General features: G+C 41.7%; 4 protein-coding genes across 5 annotated transcripts; all 4 read left to right on the top strand.

The window, feature by feature from the left end:
- The first annotated feature begins 224 nt into the window (after window positions 1-224).
- Window positions 225-5286, top strand: LOC111659050 (uncharacterized). Its single transcript, XM_023411867.2, has 2 exons — window positions 225-656; window positions 2346-5286. Exons 1-2 carry the CDS (start codon window positions 371-373, stop codon window positions 3653-3655), a joined length of 1596 nt encoding a protein of 531 aa, XP_023267635.2. The 5' UTR covers window positions 225-370; the 3' UTR covers window positions 3656-5286.
- Window positions 5287-5990: 704 nt separating this feature from the next.
- LOC111659049 (uncharacterized) lies at window positions 5991-10719 on the top strand. Its single transcript, XM_087175503.1, has 2 exons — window positions 5991-6419; window positions 8523-10719. Exons 1-2 carry the CDS (start codon window positions 6134-6136, stop codon window positions 10013-10015), a joined length of 1779 nt encoding a protein of 592 aa, XP_087031629.1. The 5' UTR covers window positions 5991-6133; the 3' UTR covers window positions 10016-10719.
- Window positions 10021-15489, top strand: LOC147818800 (uncharacterized). The gene is made up of 2 exons (XM_087175498.1): window positions 10021-10075; window positions 12152-15489. Exons 1-2 carry the CDS (start codon window positions 10021-10023, stop codon window positions 14284-14286), a joined length of 2190 nt encoding a protein of 729 aa, XP_087031624.1. The 3' UTR covers window positions 14287-15489.
- A 1630-nt stretch (window positions 15490-17119) lies between these two features.
- Window positions 17120-22410, top strand: LOC111659069 (uncharacterized). Of its 2 annotated transcripts, XR_002761049.2 has the most exons (3): window positions 17120-17272; window positions 18188-18258; window positions 19700-19835. XR_002761049.2 is itself a non-coding variant. In XM_023411883.2 (2 exons), the coding sequence occupies exons 1-2, from the start codon at window positions 17209-17211 to the stop codon at window positions 21400-21402; spliced, it is 1767 nt and encodes a 588-aa protein (XP_023267651.1). In that variant the 5' UTR covers window positions 17120-17208; the 3' UTR covers window positions 21403-22410. The 2 variants fall into 2 exon arrangements, 1 of the variants encoding a protein (XP_023267651.1); XM_023411883.2 differs by lacking the exon at window positions 18188-18258 and having other exon boundaries at window positions 19700-22410.
- Window positions 22411-22635: the final 225 nt, after the last annotated feature.

Genomic DNA, 22635 nt, shown 5'->3' with positions numbered 1-22635 from the left:
GATCTGACTGTACAGGTGTTTCTGATAAACTGTAAACACCTGGTCAGGTGTGTGTCAGACTCTACCGGCAGAATAAAGTAGAGTTGGTGTATCAGTGATTATGATCCAGTGATATAATAAACTATATGTTTGATAATGGAGTATTTTCTCAGTCAGTGATGTGATGTTCCTCCACTTCTACCAGTCAGCCTCAGTCAAACGTCTGTGTTTACGTCTTCCTCCTCCAGTCCAGCAGAGCTCGCTGTTCGCTGTCGTCGCTTCGCTCTCCTCTGAGCGAACTGTCGTCGACGCGGAACTCGGTGTCTCTGTTTACCTCCCCGCTGCCTCTCTTTGTTCGCTGGAAGCTCAAGTTGCGCAGAAAAGGGGTAAAATGTGCGCTGTGCAGCTGCTGCGGGTGTCGGTCCATGAGCGGATGAGCGCTGCCGCTGAAGACTTTCTCCTACAGGTGGAGAAAAGAGAAGAACCGGCTGAAGTCCCGGCGCTGAGAGCGCTGCTCACCGAGCGGCTAACGGCGGCGGCGGAGGAGATCGTCGGTCTGTTTGAGGAAACCGTGGCGGAGTACGAAGACAGAGTGGAGCGGTCGGAGCGAGAGATCTGCCGCCAGAGGAGGCTGCTCGATGCTGTGCTGAAGCCCGAAGTCAAACTGCACAGAGCAGGTCAGTGTCCCTCGCTGCACCCGAATCAGCACACATGCTAATGTCAGCTAGCATGGCCCAGCTACCTGAAGGTTTTTACTGAGCTGAAACGTGTTTCAGAGTCAAACTGATGAAAACTACATCACAGGACAGAAACACATGAAAACGACTGAATTAAACACAAAGAGAACAACAAAAACACTGTTACCAGGTAACAACCACAACTCCCATAAGTCTTAGACAATGCATCGCCAGCAAAGCCTCATGGGAGCTGTAGTTTTTACATCCTAACAGACCATTGATGATTATTTGTTGACAGCAGCTTTCATCATCAGTTCATCTGCTGATTTTTATTTTTTCTCTCTTTCTTCATTCTCAACATCGAGAAACCTCAGTTTAACTTTTCACATGTGCAGATCAAGTCTCTATCAAACATCTGGGAACATCCAGATGTGGAGATCATGTCAGACTTGATGAAGAGAAGCATCAGAAACTCACATTTGAAAAGTTGCAAATGTCTGGGATTTATTACTGGAAACTATTAATCAATGATCAAAATAGTTTCTGATTTAATTTTATGTTTATGAAATAATCAATCAACCAATTGACTAATCATTACAGCTCAATTTTATTGGTGTAATAACTGTTGAAGAGTTGCAGGATAAGGAAGATTTAATAAGATAAGAGCTGTTGTGTCTGTTTATAGCATGTTTAAAATGATGCAACTGTTTGACCAGGAAACAAATCACTGATAGAAAATGTCTTAAAATAAAAAATTAACCAGTGAAGGTGAAGAGTTATATGTCAAACTCAGCAGCTGAGTCACAGCTGATATCAGGGCTGAAGTGAAGTAGGATGTTGTGAAGTAGCGTGGGATCATGGGAGTTGTTGTCCTCACCACCATTATTGTCAGCTTCTCCTGGTTTGGATTCCTTCAGTGTCAGTCGCTCAGGAGGTTTTTACCTGGAGCTGAATTATCCACAGAGGTCTGCTCCTCTCCAGAACAAACAGACGAGGTGATTATACCCAGTAGAAACGCTGAATAAAACAGTTTCACATTTAAAGTCAGAGGACACAGGACGTCTCTGAGGAGCTGGGAGCTGAGATGTCTAACATTTACTCAGCTTTTTCTCTGATAACTTAAGATCCAGGTGTTCAATGACTAAAATCTTTCATTTGGTTAAAATACATAGTTGAAAATGAGCAAGGTGTAAAAAGTTTATTATAGAAATGTGGCTTAAAACTGGATAAATTCTTCTGGCAAACGACTAGAGTAAAGGGAAAAAAAAGTAAGCCTGTGGCTAAAACTGGATCAGAGAAGATGAAGTCCTTCCACTACGGACACACCTGGGCTGAGCCTGTGGTGACACCTCCCCTGTAAACATGTACAGGATCACTTTAATATATGTGTGTGATTTCACTTTCAGTGCTTGTACCAAGAAATCACTGCAGCAGAAGCTTTTACATATTGAAAACAGAATCATCTAAACTTTGAAACTAAATTTAGTCCAGTTTCACAGCTGTAGATCTGTTCATCAGCTGCGCCAACAACAAACTGAGTGATGTCAAAATGCAGTGGCAGCGTCACAGGACAAGAGTCGCTGTTGAATGAGTTTTTAAAATCCTTCAGGAAACTGCATTTGTTGTATCTGCAGTGGCTTGAAAAGTCATAAACTTGTGTTTTCCACAATGTGTGTGTCTGTGTTTCAGCATGTCCTGCAGACGTCCATCAGCTTCTGATCAGGACCGAGGAGCTTCCCCCTGAGCAGCAGGAGTGGATCTCCAGTCTGGACCAGGAGGACCAGGAGGACCCAGAGGCCCCTCACATTAAAGAGGAACAGGAGGAACTCTGGACCAGTCAGGAGGGAGAGCAGCTTCAAGGACCGGAGGAGGCTGATATCACTAAGTTCACATTCACTCCTGTTCCTGTGAAGTGTGAAGATGATGATGATGAAGAGAAAGCTCAGTCCTCACAGCTTCAGCAGAGTCAGACTGAGGAGAATAGAGAGGCAGAGCCTCCAGCCAGCAGCTCAGCTGAACACATGGAGACAGAGGCTGATGGAGAGGACGGTGGAGGACCAGGACCAGACAGGAACTCAGATCCAGACAGACATTTACAACCTGTTAGTGAAGACAATTCTCTAGAATCTACTGAGACTGATGACAGTGATTGTGATTGGACACAATCCAATGAAGCTCAGTCAGGTGTAGAGGTGGTTAAAAGCAGTGAAGCTGAGACTGATATTGGATCTTTGATGAAGGACAGACCGTTTCCTTGCTCCTATTGTGGTAAAAGATTTAGTCTTAAGGGGAACTTGAACAGACACATCAGAGACCACACGGGAGAGAGACCATTTCCCTGCACAGGTTGTGATAAATCATTTAAAGACAGTGGGTCGTTAACGGCACACATGAGATGTCACACTGGAGAGCAACCTTACAGCTGCTTATTCTGTGGGAAGAATTTCAGCGGGAGGGGAAACATGACCAGACACATGAGAATCCACACAGGAGAGAAGCCATTTACCTGCTCAGTGTGCAATAAAAGTTTTCATGTTAAAGAACACCTCAACAGACACATGAAGTACCACACAGGGGAGAAACCCTTCAGCTGCTCTGTCTGTGGTAAAGGTTGTGCTCAGAAAACAGACCTGAAGAAACACATGAGAGTCCACACGGGAGAGAAACCGTTTAGTTGTCCATTCTGCGGAAAGTGCTGTGCCGAGAAAGGAGACTTGACCAAACACATGAGAGTGCACACAGGAGAGAAACCATTCAGCTGCAACGTCTGCGGCAAAAGTTGTGCCCAAAAGGGCAGCCTGAAGATTCACATGAGAATCCACACAGGAGAGAAACCATTCAGCTGCTCCGTCTGTGGCAAATGTTTTACTGTTACGGGACATCTAAAGAGACATATGAAGCTGCACACAGCAGACGGTCAGGTGACCAAGTCTCCAGACACTTTATCAGGCAAAGAGAAGGATGGCGTTGACAGCGTGGAACCGTCGAACACATCGTGATGGTCCATCAGTCAGGAGGAGAGAGGACCTCTGAGTCAGTGAGGTGGTTTTGGGATGCAGCCATATACTAGCCCACGTTTATCAAGCTTCTCAGACTCGTGCCATTAAGGATATTTATTAGATTGTGATAAATAACAGTGATTCAGTTGATCAACAGTGTTTCCCACAGACTCGGTTGTATTTGTGGCTGTAGCTGACTGGGGAGTAGCCTGGTAAATAATACCAGCTGTAAACGGTGCTCCTCTACTTTGTGACACATGAATAACTTGTGTCACTTTGTGTCGAACAGATGACCCTCATTGATCAGCTCCCGTCGGTGAGTGTTGACTCAGCCTGTACATGTACGCAGCAGCTCTGTGCACACCGAATGACAGACACACAGAGAGGGACGGTAAAGAGAATTCATTGATTTTGTTGATGGTCCACTGGCCCACCGATGTGGCAGGATTCCTCCCAGTGCTCCTGATGGCCAGTCTCACTATGACAGATGGTCTGTTAGGGCTGGGTGATATGACTTCAAATCAGTATCATGATTATTTCAAACTTTTACCTCAATTATGGATATTGAATGATTCTTTTGTCTCTTATCGGTTTCTCTCTTCTTTTGAGTTGTGCTCTCTTCATGGCTTTTGTCCGTCCAGATCACAACACAACCCCAGAGTTAACAAACTAAAACAGGGTCAGCGCTGTGTTTCGAAAAGTCTCCGTTTTTAGGGGCTGAAAACTCAACGAGCCTCAGTTTTTGTGTCGTTCACATCACCAGCTTCACTTTGAGTGAGCTCGGACGAATGTTAGTTGGACGGGGCAGAGCCACATGACTGAACACAAGGAAGTATTGATTAAGGGGTCAGTTCATGAACGCAGCATTGGGGAAAGTATTGACTGAATTAACCGACATGAACAAGACTAAGTTGTGAGAGGGTCTAAATGTCCTAAGTTCACACACACAGTTGGACAATGAAATAAGATTTTTACCCATTTAAAATATAAAAAAGAAGGAAAAAAACACCAACTTATCCACTGATTCGGATCAGAGCAAAGAAACAATCCTCTGGAGGGAACAGGTCGACCTGGAGAGCAGGCTGAGGTGTTACATTTATCTCCAGTGTCGAACCGAACACACAAACCTGAGAACATGGAGGCAGTAAAGACACATTTCCTCTGAGGAGCTTGATAAAAGCTGGAGCCTGAACACTACTCACACAAAGGCTGTGTGAATGAAGAAAAAAATGGATGCTGCTGTTCGGCTACAAATTCAGCTTTATTATCCCCAATGTCGCTGTTATAAACAATGTGTTTATAGTTTATAGGAGAAAATGGACAAGTCAGACACACAGTTGGAGGACCTGAAGAAGAAGCTTTGACTCGGAGAACAACACCTGTGGAGGACTGATGGGAGCTTTTTTGGCTTATTGTAACTGAAACACTCTGATCTGCTTTTTTACTAACTGTTGTATAAAATCCTGTCTGAGGAGTAACAGATATCTGTTGCTGGAAGATATTTCACAGCAGGATTGTTTTGCCAAAAATTGTGGTTAATATTCGCAAAGTTGCAAGTCAGCAAGATGTTTTAAGAACACTAATCATAATATGTGATTATATGAAGTAAAAATAAAAACAATCTCCTTTTATGATTGTGTGAAAAAAACCTTTATTTTAGTAGGTAAGTGTGAGCATTGAAATGTACCTGAAGTCATTCAGTGCTTCTTTAACACAGCTCCACACATCAGATCAGTCTGAGGACGAGTTCGGGCAGAGCGGATGAAGTCTAGGGAAGCTGGAGCTCACATAGACAGTGGTCACCTTAACACATCTGACTTTACATGTACACAATTTGGATCATCCTCTGCATCAGTAGTAGTAAAACAAATGTTGTATAACCAGATTGTTAAATAATAGGCTTGTTCCTGCTCATTTTGCCACAACTGTAGAAGATAAATTCAGACTTGTATCATGAGATAAATCCCTGAGTCATAAAGACTTATTGTATATTAGTCTGTCAGGAGCCGTCCTGCAGGATTAATTTGAACCTGCTTCACTGAGTTTATTTTGTTGACCAACACTCCTGTCCCTGAAAGTCTGAATCTTTACTTGAGGTTTTATATTGAGTTATTTGGATTTATGTCTACTGGTTAATTCAAAATGAAAAACAAACAGTTTCTCAGAATAACAACGTTGTCACTCATCAGAGTAACTCAGTACAGTTACTGTACCTGAATAAAAACTGTAGGTGCTTGTAGTTTTCTACTGTACTTCTCAGTCAGTGATGTGATGTTCCTCCACTTCTACCAGTCAGCCTCAGTCAAACGTCTGTGTTTACGTCTTCCTCCTCCAGTCCAGCAGAGCTCGCTGTTCGCTGTCGTCGCTTCGCTCTCCTCTGAGCGAACTGTCGTCGACGCGGAACTCGGTGTCTCTGTTTACCTCCCCGCTGCCTCTCTTTGTTCGCTGGAAGCTCAAGTTGCGCAGAAAAGGGGTAAAATGTGCGCTGTGCAGCTGCTGCGGGTGTCGGTCCATGAGCGGATGAGCGCTGCCGCTGAAGACTTTCTCCTACAGGTGGAGAAAAGAGAAGAACCGGCTGAAGTCCCGGCGCTGAGAGCGCTGCTCACCGAGCGGCTAACGGCGGCGGCGGAGGAGATCGTCGGTCTGTTTGAGGAAACCGTGGCGGAGTACGAAGACAGAGTGGAGCGGTCGGAGCGAGAGATCTGCCGCCAGAGGAGGCTGCTCGATGCTGTGCTGAAGCCCGAAGTCAAACTGCACAGAGCAGGTCAGTGTCCCTCGCTGCACCCGGAAAACACCGAGTGATGCCGAGACCGAAGCGGGCTTGATGCGAAATCAGATTTTATTTCAACCGATTCTTGCGCTTATTCGACTTTTCTCGACACGTTGATGAAAATAGGAATTGGTCACGAGGTGACAAGTGAGATCTGCTCTGCTGCACCTGGTGGCAGCTCCTCTATCTGACAGTAGCTAAGCTATTGCAGCTAGCTGTTGCTTCATATTAATCGTGTGTTGGCAGCGCTGCCTGCTGGACAAAGTGTGAACGACCGTCACTAAGTTATGAGACTGTGGTTAAAGTGAATCTACAATCTACAATAAATAAAAACTCTGCTGTTAGAGACAGTGAATATATCACCTATTCATACAGCTCCTTTTAAACTCAGGTCACACAAACACAACATTACAATAGGAGACACAAAGAGTGACCATAATAACTCAGACACAACAACACAACAGGTCTTCAGCTGGAGAGTCAGTGTTTTCAGGTACCAGGTGTCACTCAGAGGACTTGAGGGTGTGCGAGGCCTTATATGAGGAGGAGGATCTGGACTGTAATCCTGAGTGTAGGGGCATCAGATCCAGGGTGATATGAGGTCTTAGTGGGTGCTGCAGAGTTTTGGACTGCGACTGAGTAACAGTGTCTTGGTTGGTCTTGGTCACAAAAGCACAGGACAGGTTTATGTGATGTTCCTCAGGTGAAAGTTTCAGGACTGAACGACTGTTTGATCTGCAAAGTTGTTTTCAGCAGAGTTTGACTGGAGGAGGTCGAGCTGTTACAGTGTGTAATTATCCTCCATTGTTGTTCAACTGCATTTTATCAGAGCCATTTTCCTTTATTACCACACACACACACACACACACACACACACACACACACATACTGTAGTGGAGCTAAAATTATTGATTGATTGACAGAAGATTAGTTGCCGAATCTCCTAATAATCATCAATTAATCTTTTGTTCATTCCAGCCTCCAAAATTCAAGGTTTTGCTGCTGTTCTCAAATACTGTGTAAATTCTCTAATATAAAAAAGACATTAAGAATACCAGTAAAACGACCTGACAAAAAAAATTAATCTGCAGTTATTATGAGAATTGATCCATCGTTTGAGTTCCAAACACTTTAATGGTTACAGCTTCTCCTTTGTCTGAACATCTCCGGTGTCTGTTGATGAAGACGCCTCGGGCTAAACTGAGATGGACATTCTTTACTATGTTCAGATGTTTGGTTTGTTGTTTGTTTGCAGAGGATGATTCGTGGACAACTGGAGCTTGTGCTTGTTCATATGCGGCAGTGGAGGATTTATGGACAACTGCCAGTCATGCTCATTGATGAGGGAACGTACCCCAGACTGACTGACTGACAAGGAAAGGCTCAGACCATGTAGTGGACACACTGATCGGTGATGTTGCACAGGGTTTCGTTGTTTATGTTTCAGTAGACCTCACCAGCTTTGGTTGAGAGATACTGACGCACAGTTTTTGTTTGATCCATCCAAACAAAACATTACACTTCCAGACAGAAAGTGTAGATGACAACAGGCTCCTCTAGCTCTGATCTCTTGGTTCGGCTGAGGAAGGAGACCGTCACAGTTTGGCTCTGCTTGGGTAGGAAGGAAGCAGTTGCAGGTCTGTGGAGTGATCTTCCTCTGGGAAGAAAGATTTTTAAGAGTTACTCTACTGATTTAGCATCTTATAACATCGTCGGGCTCATGTCAGTTACAAAAGTCAAAATCAGCAGAGTGAGAGAGGTGATTTGTTTTATTCCACACTTTCTTCTTCTTTGTCAAAACCTGGCACCTACACGATTGGAGTGTGGGGTGTTATGCTAGTAAGAGCTAATGTAGCCTGCACCAGAGGTGAGGGGTGGGGGACCCTCAGACTTTTAGTCTTCAGACCCATTGCACGCTGACTCAGGTGACATCACCTGAGGAGATTTATGAGTTTTCACTCAGCTCCCTCTGGAGACACTGGAGGATTTTTACAACGTTTTTTCACAAATGCAGTTCCTCCACAACTACTGGAAACAGAATTTGATGTGTAAAATCCATGGAGTCCCCCTTTAAGCCCTCTCTACTCTCCCCTGCAGACGACCAGCAGCAGTTGGTGAGGAAGGAGGAGCTTCCTCCTGAGCAGCAGAAGTGGAGTCTGGACCAGGAGGACCAGGAGGACCAGGAGGTCCAGACTCAGCTCCTACACATTAAAGAGGAACAGGAGGAACTCTGGACCAGTCAGGAGGGAGAGCAGCTTCAAGGACTGGAGGAGGCTGATATCACCAAGTTCACATTCACTCCTGTCCCTGTGAAGAGTGAAGATGATGATGATGAAGAGAAAGCTCAGTCCTCACAGCTTCATCAGAGTCAGACTGAGGAGAACAGAGAGGCAGAGCCTCCAGGCGGCAGCTCAACTGAACACATGGAGACAGAGGCTGATGGAGAGGACGGTGGAGGACCAGGACCAGACAGGAACTCAGATCCAGACAGACATTTGGAACCAATTAGCGATGACAACTCTCTAGATTCAACTGAAGCTGAGACTGAAGTCAGTGACGATGATTGGAAGGAGACAAAGAAAGGTTTAAAGACTCTCAAGAATAATAAAGTTCGTACCAGTGATACGAGCTGTAGTACTGGTGAGAAACCATTTAACTGTTCCCAGTGTGGTAAAACATTTAGCTACAGTTACCTTCTTAAGAGACACATGAGAACTCACACAGGAGAGAAACCGTTTATCTGCTCAGTCTGCGGTAAAAGATTTTCACAGAAGGGAAATATGGTTTATCACATGGGCCGCCACACAGGAGAGAAACGATTCAGCTGCAGTGTGTGTGACAGGAGATTCACCTGGCTCTCTGGGGTCAAAAGACACAAGTGTGTTGATGACTCACTTGTGTCAGTAGGTGAAACAGAAGCTGATGGAGAGGACTTTGGAGGATCAGAACCAACCAGGAACTCCGATCCAGATAGACATTTACAACCGGGTATTGATGACAAGGCTTCAGACTCTTTTGGACCTGAGACTGAAGACAGTGACGGTGATTGGCAGGAGACCAGGGGACCTCGGTCCTGTCATATTGACGATGCTGTTAATACCAACAAGAAACTATTTAACTGCTTCAAATGTGGTCAAATGTTTGGCTACAAGAAAACTCTGCTGACACACATGAGAGCTCACGCAGCAGAGAAACCATTCAGCTGTTCGGTCTGTGAGAAACGTTTTTCATGGAGCGACAGTTTACAGAAACACATGAAAATCCACAGTGGAGAGAAACCGTTCAGCTGCTCGGTTTGCGGGAAATCTTTCATTCAAAAAGGAAATCTTCAGGTGCACATGAGAACTCACACAGGAGAGAAACCATACAGCTGCTCCGTCTGTCTTAAAGGGTTTTCTCAGCGCTCACACTTAATTGATCACATGAGATGTCATACAGGAGAGAAACCTTTCAGCTGTTCAGTTTGTGAGAGGCAGTTTAGATTTAGAGGGGGTGTTGTAAGACACATGAAAATCCACATGGGAGAAACCAGTCAGCTGCAGTGTTTGTCTCAAGAGATTTACTCAGAAGTCAGGAGTCAAATACCTTAAACGTGATGTCGAGAGCAGCAGCAGACGTGAAGGTGCCTGATCAGCTGTTAGAGAAAAACAGTAAGATAGAGACAAATCATGTTCATCAGAAGTGACAGAAGTCAGCTCAGCCAACGATTCCTCCGAACAGCAGAAATATAAATGTTCTGATAAAAACAAGAGCACATTCAGTTTCTGCACACCAGCTGTTTACACATATTTGAAGTGAACTCTGGTCACTTTACGTTTCAAAGAGCTAAAAAATTAAATTGAAAAAAGTCCTAAAATGACCTGCAGACAAAAGACCATTTAGTTCACACCATCAGTACAAACTGTGGATTCATGAACCTGAATGTTGTGAGATGTTACAAGGTCACATGACCCAGCAGGAAACCAAAAACACGATACAACAGCCAAACTGCTTCCTCATCTGTCGGTTTAGCAGAAGCCGAATGATAAACATAAGAAAATGTCAAAACTGGTTAAAGTAAATAAAAACTAATGAAATGCTTGATGGACCTGACGTGTAGTGAAATACTGTCAGTTTTACCTGTGTAATGAGCAGAATGATGATTTTAATTTCTAAAATTTATCTTGTATCAGGTGTTTATATTAGCTGAACTGAGCGTAACGAACAAGAAAATTTAAAAACACAATTATTACTGTCAGTTTACGGCTCTGTTTAAAGCTTTCGGTTGCTCAATAAAATTTATTTTAAGATTTTGGCCTTTGTCTTCTTCTTGTTTCTTTGTTGTCGGTGGTGATGAGAGAAATATGATCAGAAAACATTTAAGTCAAATTGTACAAATATCTACCTATGAAATAAAACCACTGAATGTAACTTTACAGCCAGTGAAAAGAAATGAAGGAGTAATATAACATCTTTCACTTTTTCATATATCTACACTGAATATTTGACCTTTCTCATTAAAAAAGTTCTTGGGAAAATATGCAGTCAAAATATGTTAAAGTTATCAGCTCTGAAGCTACAACATATTTATTTCTATATTTCTATGGCTCTCAGTTTTTCATGCCGGACCGAATACTTTCTTGATGATGAAACTCTATTGATACGACACAGAATCAAAATCTGGTTGCTAGAAAGTGAAAAGTGGAGATATAAATTCTTGAAAATTAAAGATTCGTCATTTGGGTGTGAATGATACGCCTCTGTTCCTGCTGGTATAGATCAGAAAGTCTCTCCTGGGTCACTTTAGATCTCAGCCAATTTCTAATCCTCCTCACAGCAGAGAAACTTCTCTCACATGTTGCTGATCCACTTGGCATATTTAGCGGGTTCATTGAGCCCCCCCCCCCAAACTACGCCCATGATTAAAATTAGGCCTTCCCTTACATTTGGAAGGGTTACCCCCTCATTATATTCATGTCCTCCTTTCTGTCTTTGTGCATCATTGTCAAGCTCAAGCACACATCAGAACAGTCGAGTATGAAAAGGAGTTAGTTACCTTGTCTGTCTCATTCATCACATCACTAAGATTAACTTATTTATATATATATATATATATATATATATACACATGCTTCTCCCCAGTCCTCCTCTTGTTAGTCCTCTCTCCAGACATTCAGTTTTAGTAAAGAAGACCCAGAGGATCCTTCAACTAAACAGTTATATAGTTTATTATATTATATTTTTATGTTTTACCTTTATGTTTAACTGACTCTTTCACCTGTAGGTGTTTGAGGAAATGTTTGTATGGGATATCACACCTGGCACATTCCTCAAACGACGTTAAGGTCCCATTATCTGATACCATGAGGTCCCTATTGTCTTTAGACCTTTTCCAGTCTCCGTCATAAAACCTGCATCTGCTCTGTCTGGTAGGAAGAGGTGGTTACTCCATGTTGAGCTGACGTGCTGGTGGAAAGATTTTTAATGTAAACTCAACAGTAGGACAGTTCTTACACCGATCAGAAAATAGAAATCTGGTTATCTATAACTAATAAGTTACCTGAGAATAACAGAAAAACTGAAAGTTAAAGAGAGACTTCAGATTGGCTTTTTCTCTCTCATCATTTGACCACAGGAAGGAGATGTCACAGTTCGACCCTGTCTCAAACACACAAACCATAGAAATGCAACTTCACTGGAATTACTGTTCACATGTTTTTCATGATGGCTATGTGTCTGTTTTCCAGACGTCCAGCAACTGCTGGTGAGTAAAGAGGAGCAGCAGGAGTGGAGCTCCAGTCTGGACCAGGAGGACCAGGAGGACCCAGAGCCCCCTCACATTAAAGAAGAACAGGAGGAACTCTGGACCAGTCAGGAGGGAGAGCAGCTTCAAGGACTGGAGGAGGCTGATATCACCAAGTTCACATTCACTCCTGTCCCTGTGAAGAGTGAAGATGATGATGATGATGATGATGATGATGATGAAGAGAAACCTCAGTCCTCACAGCTTCATCAGAGTCAGACTGAGGAGAACAGAGACTTAGTGGGAGGAGAGGACTGTGGAGGACCAGGACCAGCCAGGAACTTAAATCCAGCTGGTCACTCACAGCCAGTTATTGATTACAAGGCTACAGAATTATCTGTAGCAGAGATTGAAGTCAGTTGTGATGATTGGGAGGAGACGAGCGAATGTCACTCAGGTTTGAACTCTGTGGAAAGTAAAGACGACCCTGTAAGCGATGTTAGATGTAATCCTCCCGACAAACCGTTTAGCTGCCCTGAGTGTGGCAAAAAATTTACAAAAAGTGGATTTCTGGAGACACACATGAGAATCCACACAGGGGAGAAACCATTTAGTTGCTCAGTTTGTGGAAAGAAATATACAAGAAAGGGATATCTGATACAACACATGGCTGTCCACAGAGGGGAAAAGCGACAGAGCTGCAGGATTTGTAACAAAAGATTTGTTTGGCACTCAGGAGTGGAGTGTCATAAGTGTGTCACAGGGATCTCGCAGCTACATCTCACCTCTTCACCTGCTGCCGGTATGAGATGTAACACTGGTGGCAAATCATCGAGCGTCACTGAGTGTGATAAAAGACTTTGCTACAGTCATCATCTGAAGAAAGACATGGGGGCTCACACAGAGGAGAATCTGTTCAGTTGCTCAGTTTGTGGTAGAAAGTTCACACAGAGGGGATATCTGATACAACACATGGCACGACACACAGGGAAGGTACGATTCCGCTGCTGTGTTTGTGACAAAAAATTTGCTTGGCGTCATGAGCTCAAAAACCACAAATGTGGCGGTGAGTCCTCGCAGCTTCATCAGAATCAAACTGAGGAGAAGAGAGAGGCAGAGCCTCCAGCCGGCGGCTCGACTGAACAGAGGAAAACAGCAGCTGATGGAGAGGATGGTGGAGGATCTGATACTGATGACAAGACTTCAGACTCTTCTGTATCTGAGACTGAAACCAGAGATGATCACTGGAAGGACAGCAGGGAACCTCCCCCAGGTTTAGATTCTGTGGGAAATAGTGATGCCCCTGTGAGCACTGTGGTTAGTAGCACTGACAAGAAGTCGTTTATCTGCTCTGAGTGTGGTAAAGCTTTCTGCGGTGAGGAAAATCTGAAGATGCATATGAGAACTCACACCGGAGAGAAACCATTCAGCTGTTCATTTTGTGACCAAGGATTTACACAAAAAGGATATTTGACAAACCATATGGAAGTCCACACGGAGGAGAAACGCTTCCTTTACTGTGTGTGTGGCAAAAGATTCGCTTGGCGTTATAACCTCAAAGACCATAAGTGTGTTGGCGAGTCCTCACAGCCTCATCAGAGTCAGGCTGAGGAGGAGAGAGAGGCAGAGCCTCCAGCCAGCAGCTCAAACACTTCAGACACCTCTAAGCTTCAGGCTGACGTCAGTGATGATAGTTGTAAGGAGACCATGGACCATCAATCAAGTTTAAACTCTCTAAACATTAATGAAGTGCTTGAAGGTGACACAACAAGCGATGATGTGGAGAGACCGTTCAGCTGCTCTCAGTGTGGTAAAAAATTTCGCCGCAAGAAAAATCTTCAGGAACACATGAGGATTCACACGGGAGAAAAGCCCTACGGCTGCTCAGTGTGTATGAAATATTTTTCATGCAGCGGATCATTACGAAAACACCTGAGAATCCACACCGGAGAGAAACCTTTCAGCTGCTCGGTGTGTGGGAACCGTTTTACCGAAAGTGGACATCTGAAGGTGCACATGCGAACACATACAGGAGAGAAACCGTTCAGTTGTTCAGTTTGCGGTAAAAGCTTCACCTGGAGGCAAAGCTTCAATAATCACATGAAATATCACACAGACACAACTAGACAAATGAACTAGAGACACATTGTGATTTTCCCAGGAGGAAAGCCAAACTCTTCCATGCAGAGTTGTGTTTATAGATGCAGCCAAATCTAAACACTTCTCATTCACTACTCGTGTCAATGTAAAGTCAAGTAGGAGAGAAAAGCTACTGCTGCGCTGCTCTTTGGCTCAAACTCTGATTCATCATTTCAATGTAATTTCCATTTCAAACAGAAAAGTTCACAGTTCAAGTGTAAAACTCTCTTGAACTTGAGAGAGAAGTTAAGGAGCTGCACGGATCTGGCCAATCACTGAGGGAAGGGGAGTGATTATTGGATCGTCCAATCAAAGAAGCACTTTGGTTGATGCCGAGACCTGTAGCGTCTCTGAAATGTACTGAAGCAAGAAAATCTAAACTGTCTTCAAACACCTGTGCCTTATTTATGTCAGCAAACTGAAAGTGAAGTGAAGCTGAGAAGAGTCCTGAAATAATCTGCAGACGGATGACAGTTCACGGCATCAAGACAAATCATGAACTTATGAACCGTGGTGTTGCCACATGGTCTGAGGTCACATGACACAGCAGCAGAACAATAGCATTGCCAAATTATTTCTGAAAAGTAGAGGTGGGCACAATGAAGGGACTCTTCTTCTACAGTGTAAAATATGTATTTTTATGCCACAGTATTTATTTATATCCAAGATTATTTCGAGAAGAAAGGTGCATTTTATAGATAAAGTAAAAAGATGGGAGTGTCTGATAAATATCTAACATTTTATCAGACTGATTCAACAATAATGTAAATCTGAAAATACAATAAAAGTATTTTCTGTATAGATACCGTGATATAAACAAGGGTTAATAAAATCCTGTTGTCTCAGTATGTAATGATGTATTGCCCAATATTCACATTCATTGAATAGGATTTTGTTTTTTATAACAGTGGTGAATATATTATATAATCTTGTCTGTTTCATGAGTAGAATGATGATTATATTTTCTTTGTACTGTATGATACATGGATCAGCCCGTCAGGTATTTGAATGTACTGAATCTGCATTGTAACTAACAAGAAAGATGATAAAACATAATCATGAAGGTTAGTTTATCGTTTCAATCAGTAAAGTTTATTACAGAAAAAGAACCTGGTCTTATTTTATTCTGCATTTCTACATAAAAACTACCCAGAGATGTCCTGGTACTTTATACTGCACAGAATTAAATTAAACGTCTTTTATAGTCTGAAAATCTGGTCTTTCCTTAGTTAGTAAACTCAGACTGTAGTTGCTGGTGTCCAACACTAGAGGGCAAAACATCAACACAGAAAAGGCTGAGAGTTGAAGTTCCTTTTCCTCCAAAACAGTATGAGAGGGTCGTCGCTGAGCTCAGACACATTAACATTTAAAGACAGAGATGTTCATCTTGAGAATAAGGCAGTTTTAAAACTACACCCTTCACACAGCACTAAACTCCTGATGCTGAGACATCAGCAGACTGAACCTAACATTGTACTAATACCCAGTATTAATACCCAGTATTAGTACGGTGTTTGTGATGAAGTGCTCAGTCAGTGTTTTTCCACTTTATTCGAATATGAGTGAGGATAAAAAATAAAATAATAATTTAAATGCTTGAAAACTGGCGAGTGAGCCTTGAGGGATGTGGTGTTTTATAAAAATTTAAAAGAAGATATCGTAGATCAGACACCTGCCATGGGGCCTGGTTTGTGTTGATCCTGGTGTTGCAGACTAGCTCTCGGGAATGTGAATGTGACCTCTGGTGTGGGAGGTGGAGCAGTAGATATAGCTGGGCTGACCTCAGAACTGACTCTGAAACACCTTCTCTGCAAAATCTGAATCCTGAAGTTAACTTCTCTTTCTGAAGAGAGGGTTGTCTGAGGTTAAGAGTTATGTTCCACTTCCCTTGTGAGATTTATTGTGAAAAACTAAACTAACCAGATAAAATGAAGTAAGATGTCACGCACAGTAAAATAATGTAGATCATACTGAATTATAATGTATCCAGTCAAGAGGACTTGTCATGAAATTGTAACCTGTTTCACATACAGTTTTACTGATGGTTCAAGGTCTTTGGTGTTTCCTGTCCCACAACAGGAATTCTGATCACAGACCACAAAGGTCATGACAAACATGATCACTTCCTCCTTGAGGATGAGGATCTTCTGATGATTTATTCCACACATACACTCTATATCGTAGGTTTGATACCTGCTTGATTCATCTCTAATCTTTCATGCTGTCTTTGTTAAATTGCATCATCACAACTTCATGCACGAAGACTCATCATTTATTTTGTCCACATTATATAAGCTTCAATATACTGAAACATGAAGACAGCAAATGGAAGATTTTTGCTCGTTGTCCCAGTTCTGTCCATATTAGATCTGCTGTTTAGGATATTATTGATAGAAATCATCAATAAGTTAATGAAGGATATACTGTACAAACCACCTCCAGTGAAAACCTGTCTTTGCAGGTACTCTAAAACATCTGGTCTGTTTCCTTATTGTTTAATGTTGACATATTTATTAACCCTGTACATGATTTGAGCCATGTTGGAATCGTTACGTTTTAGAGTCTTTAATTCAGTTAGTTTGTTGGTTAAAGGTAAGAATGAAAATTAGTCATTTGTATGTGTTTTATATGCATTTCTCCTAAAGTTCCACGCATTAATTAATTAATATGGAACTATAACAGACAATTATAAATAAAAATAAGATCATTCAATTTTAAATTGGATAGGTGATGTGACATCAAAGTGATGATAAGAAACAATCAGCACGGTACGGGCCTCACAGAGGATTTTATTTTGAAACTTGTCCCCGGAAGTATGGGTTAATATTTTCTTAACGATCATAACGGTGCTAGCAGTAAACGGAGTCGTTGGCTAAATCCAAATAACGAGTGGAAACCCGTCGTTTTGTGAAGAGATCAGCGATGGACCGACGCCGTAAACTGTTGGATGTGGTTTTTAAATCTGAGACGAAGCTGAGAGGAGAAGGTTTGTTCTCTTTCTTCCGCGGGAAACGTTTACTGCTCTGCTACGGTTGCTAAGCTAACGTTAGCTAAACAATTCACCTCTGAGCCCGGGAGTAAAACGTTTTCCATCAGAGGAATAATTTCCCTGGACATCAGGAGCCTTCAGATGTATGTATGTAGTTTAGTGGGGTCTTTTCGTTTGATGAAAGGACAGAACTGTCACGTGGGAGCTTTAAAACTAGTTTTGAATATTTTTTGTTTTATGAAATCCATGTGTGAACTGTGAAGGGCTTCAGGTGCAGTAAATCTGTAGTTATTATATTACAAACAGATGCAAGTCTGTGTAACACACAAAATAAGATAAATTATGCCTTTATTCAAAGTTCTGTCTTTATGAGTTATTCCTCATTTACTTTAGGAAAACTTCATTTTCTATGACAGCTACTATCATGACAATAAACCCAAAACAAAACAGAAGAAAAATGTTTGGTTTCTTGTTAGAACAAGAAACTTTAATGTTTTTATAAGACGTTTTCCCACGATATAGGAAGACATCTTTAATGTACTGTGACATTTTCTTGTTTTATTATTTTATTATTATTGTATTTTAATAGGAATTGTTCCTTGTTAAAACTAAATATTTCTTTATCTCATTTTTATCTCAAAGCAAATAGTCATAACAAACTCTTGTCATTACAACATAAGTTAGTTTGTTGTTATAACAACAAACTTCCTCATGGTGTTAAATAAGAAAAGGTCTATCACTAACTGAAGAGACACTGAAGCCAAGAGCATGCAGACTGATTCACACATACCTAGAGATAGATCTAGTTGTGTCAGCATGTTTTGTGGCTTTCATAAAATAATAAACATGAAAACAATATTTTAAGGGGAAAAGGACAGTGTAAAAAACACAGTATGATTTGTTTCTCAACAGACATCTGACCAAGAGGGCAGGCAGGACGAAAACAAGATGATGTCACAACCCCAGTTGATGCTGTTAGTCAGGTGGTTTGCCAAATCTGTAGCAATGTTGTGACAAAATTTCTAAACAATGAATGAATTCGTCAACTGACAGGAAATAAACCTGTAATTATTTCAGCTCTACATTCTATATTCCAGTTTGTCTAATGTCTGTCTTTGCTGATTTCCCTGGTGTCCTGCGATATCACAGTGTTTCCCTGATATTCATTTTGCAGCGGCAGCTCACCAATACAAAATTATTGTTGCTGCTGCTGCAGTGTCATGAAGTTGCAATCACACGCCTCTGCAGAGGACTTTTAATTTGAAATGATGGCTAAAGTGGAGACATATAGCTATACCTGGCAAAAGTGAGCGGAAGCAAAGAAACAGAGAGCGAGAGAAAGATAGATTTAAGCAGCTAACATTAGGTTAGATAGATTTTTATTATATATTTATATTCACTCAGACCGCAGTCGTACATGCACCGCCCAGTTACAACAAAACCCCTAGTAGTTAGACTGGCCATCAGTAGTACTGGGACAAATCCCAGTGGCCCACGACAAGAAGAAGCATAACATTGAAAGCACTTAGTTTCTTTGTGGAGGTCTATGTGATCAGGAGGCTGCATTTCAAAAAAACATTCCTATAGAGATGCAATGTGCAAGGAGCAGCAGGTATTTTCTCCACTTTGATTTCCAGTTACTCTTTTACTGACATACTTGATCTTCATTAACACAAACTCAGGACTGCAGGTTTATTTTTTGACCACCAGTTTGAATTATATCAGCTTCATTTCTGTCAGTTTGGTGCATGAATCTAATCAGATGCAACAAATTCAGAACCATTAATCCCGTCACTGTTGTGTTTACAGGCTTGTACCTTTTCACTTGTTATTGGAAAACTAGATATTTTCTGGCACAATCTTTTATGCAGATGTTTCAACCAGGAGGAGTTCAGACTGAAACTGTTGATTAAATTGATTATTATGAAGCACAAATAAATAGAAGAGAGATAACTAGTAAGTAATTTTAAGATGAAAACACGTAAATGTGGAGACCTGTGAAATACTAGCTTGTTAAGGGTTTCAAACTGACCTGTTTCTTGTCAGCAAGTGCTGCGACAGTGATTACTGTCCATGCAGCTATAAACTCTTCCATAGTGAATTGCAGCATCTTACCAGAAAATTTGATTTGATTTTTTTCCATTTGGGTTGTTTGGGTTCATCAAGTTATTTTCATCCCTGCTTTTCTGTGCACCAACATAGTGTCTGTGTGGTCTATAAATATACCTTTTTACCTCTGTTAAGAAAGTGGGCCCTGAAATGTACTGTAAGAACTTCTATAATCAGTGAATCAATTCATTGGATCATCAATGATACAGCATTTAGTCAGCGATTATATAACTGCCACTGTAACCAAAGAGCTCTTAAATGTTATCAAGCTGGTTTTCATGGGTTTACATTTATAGTTGTCTTTCTGTGCCTCAGTGTTACCTTCAGATATCCGAAGAGTGATTGTTGGGGAAGAAGAGCAGCAGGAGTGGAGCTCCAGTCTGGACCAGGAGGACCAGGAGGACCCAGAGCCCCCACACATCAAAGAGGAACAGGAGGAACTCTGGACCAGTCAGGAGGGAGAGCAGCTTCAAGGACTGGAGGAGGCTGATATCACCAAGTTCACATTCGCTCCTGTCCCTGTGAAGTGTGAAGATGATGATGATGGAGAGAAAGCTCAGTCCTCACAGCTTCATCAGAGTCAGACTGAAGAGAACAGGAGAATTGAACAGATGAAAACAGAAGCTGGTGAAGAGGACTCTGGAGGACCAGAACCAGCCAGGAACTCAGATCCAGACAGCTGTTTACAACCAGATACTGATTACAAGGCTTCAGACTCTTCAGATACTGAAGTTAGTGATGGCGATTGGGAATCTCAGTCCGGTTTAGATTCTCTGAAAAATAATGACGTCACTGTCATGGATTTTAACTGTAATACTGTAGAGAGATCATTCAGCTGCTCTGAGTGTGGCCAAAGATTTGGCCGCAAGCCCCATCTGAATGCACACATGAGAATTCACACAGGAGAGAAACCATTTAGTTGCTCCTTTTGCGGTAAAAGATTTTCTCAAAAGGGAAACTCAATTAGTCACATGAGACTTCACACCGGAGAAAAACCTTTCAGCTGCTCCATCTGTAAAAAATGTTTTAGATATAGTGGAGATGTCAGCAGACACATGAGAATCCACACAGGAAAAAAAAAAATCAAACGCAGTGTTAGTGACGAGATCAACAGCAACATTGACACGATATCAGAACCCGACAGGAACTTAGATCCAGATGGATATTTACCACCAGTTACTGATGATAAAACCCCAGAACCTGAGACTGAACCGAGCGATGATGGTTGGAAGGACACCAGGGACCAGTCAGATTTAAACGCTCACGAAATTGATGATGTCTCCGAAAGTGATATAAGATGTAACACTGACAAGGAGTCGTTTAGCTGCTCTGAGTGTGGGAGAACATTTTGTCGCAAGGACCATCTGATGAGCCACATGAGAACGCACACGGGAGAGAAACCATTCAGTTGCTCGGTTTGTCAGAAACGTTTCAGCTGCAGCGGGAACATTTTGGCACACATGAGAATTCACACAGGAGAGAAACCCTTTGAATGCTCATTCTGCGGCAAAAGTTTCAGTCAGAAAGGAACTTTGCAGCTACACATAAGAATTCATACTGGAGAGAAACCGTTTAGTTGCCCATTTTGCGATAAAAGATTTGCCCATAAAAGACGTATGACCCTGCACATGTCGGTCCACACAGAGGAGAAACGATTCAGCTGCAGCGTTTGTGACAAAAGGTTCACTTGGTATACTCAACTCAAAACCCACAAGTGTGTCGGCGAGTCCTCGCAGCTTCGTCAAAGCCAAACTGAGAAAAAGGTTTCTGCCAAAGAATCTTTTAGCTGCACTGAGTGTGGTAAAAAATTTAGCCTCAAGGGGAATCTGAAGACACACATGAGAATTCACACAGGAGAGAAACCGTTCAGTTGCTCAGTTTGTGGTAAGAGTTTTAAACAAAATGTACATCTCACAGAGCACATGACGATTCACACAGGTGAGAAACTGTATAAATGCAATGTTTGTGGTAAAGGATTCAATAAGAAGTTACTTGTCAAAAAACATACATGTGTTTAATCCCTGGACACTTGTCAGCTCGTGATCACAATCTGAATTCATGGATTTATATTCACAAAGATGTTGAGTGAATAGAATAGTTTGGACGTTTTGCAGTTAAAAAAAAAACCCAGCAGTGAGATGTGAGTTTTTCTGCATGTAAACAATCTACCTGACTGTGCATCGTTTTCCAGTATAGAAGGAAACAATGTTCATGAAGATTCGGATCTTGTTAGCAACTCAATACCTGAGGTTTGATAATTACTGAATGTTTAGTGTTGAAATCAAAACACCACTGATTGTAGAAAGCTGAAATGTTTTACTTTGAAACCATCTATCTCAATTTATGTGGCCTGACCTGAGCCAACCACACTCAACTGTCCCACTGTTACTACAGACACATGAACTAACTACAGACAGTATCTTATGGGGAGTTGTGAATAAAAACTGACTTCAAAACACTACCATCCTTACCTGAACAGGCAGGGAGCAACATGACACTGTTGAGAAAGACGCTGCTTCAAGGCTGGGGTTTAAGATACTAATGTAATTAGAAATGTCAGTGGGATTTTGAACAAGGTTTTCTTTCTTTCAAATTGCACAATGTGAAATTTATCAAAACCAAATAATGATGGCTTTCAAAGTAAAGAAATAATAATTTTAACATGAATAAATATTGAACAATCAGTAGTGATTATATTTAGGTGATAATAAAATGACAGGAGGAAGTGGTGATCTGATGTTTTTTTTTAGTCTTTGCCTCACACCATGTGGGAAAATCATTTTATAGACTGATCTGACAGAACAATCTCCTCTTCAACTTAATATGAGAATTTCAAACTGTACAGTGATAAGCTGCGGGAACACAATGTTAATATCTTGTTTTCCAAAAAGAGAATCTGATGAAGCTTCATGTTTAATTGAACATGCTTCCACTCTGAATTTATACTGTAACTGGACTCGAGGAGTTGATAGCGCTTATCATATTCTGTTATTTTATTCTTTGAATAAATACACAATGGACACAAAGTGACTGTTTTGTCTGTTTCTTTGTCTGATCCTCACTTTGAGTCAGTTAAGCCACCGTCATCAGTTCCGCTTTTATTTTTAATACCACTTTGTTTCTGTATTTGGTTTTTATGTTACAAGTAAAAGTTATGATGTCACAGTGATACACATCCAGAGAATCACAACTGCACATCCCATTAAAATACCTGCAACCTGGCCTCTTGATTTTATCCTTGTACACCCAGA

Source organism: Seriola lalandi, unplaced genomic scaffold, assembly GCF_002814215.2.
Source record: "Seriola lalandi dorsalis isolate HSWRI2012SDOR001 ecotype SW California unplaced genomic scaffold, Sedor1 jcf7180002054472, whole genome shotgun sequence".
NCBI lineage: Eukaryota > Metazoa > Chordata > Actinopteri > Carangiformes > Carangidae > Seriola > Seriola lalandi.
Note: the sequence above shows the minus strand (reverse complement) of the source record. Positions and strands in the feature narration are given on the sequence as shown.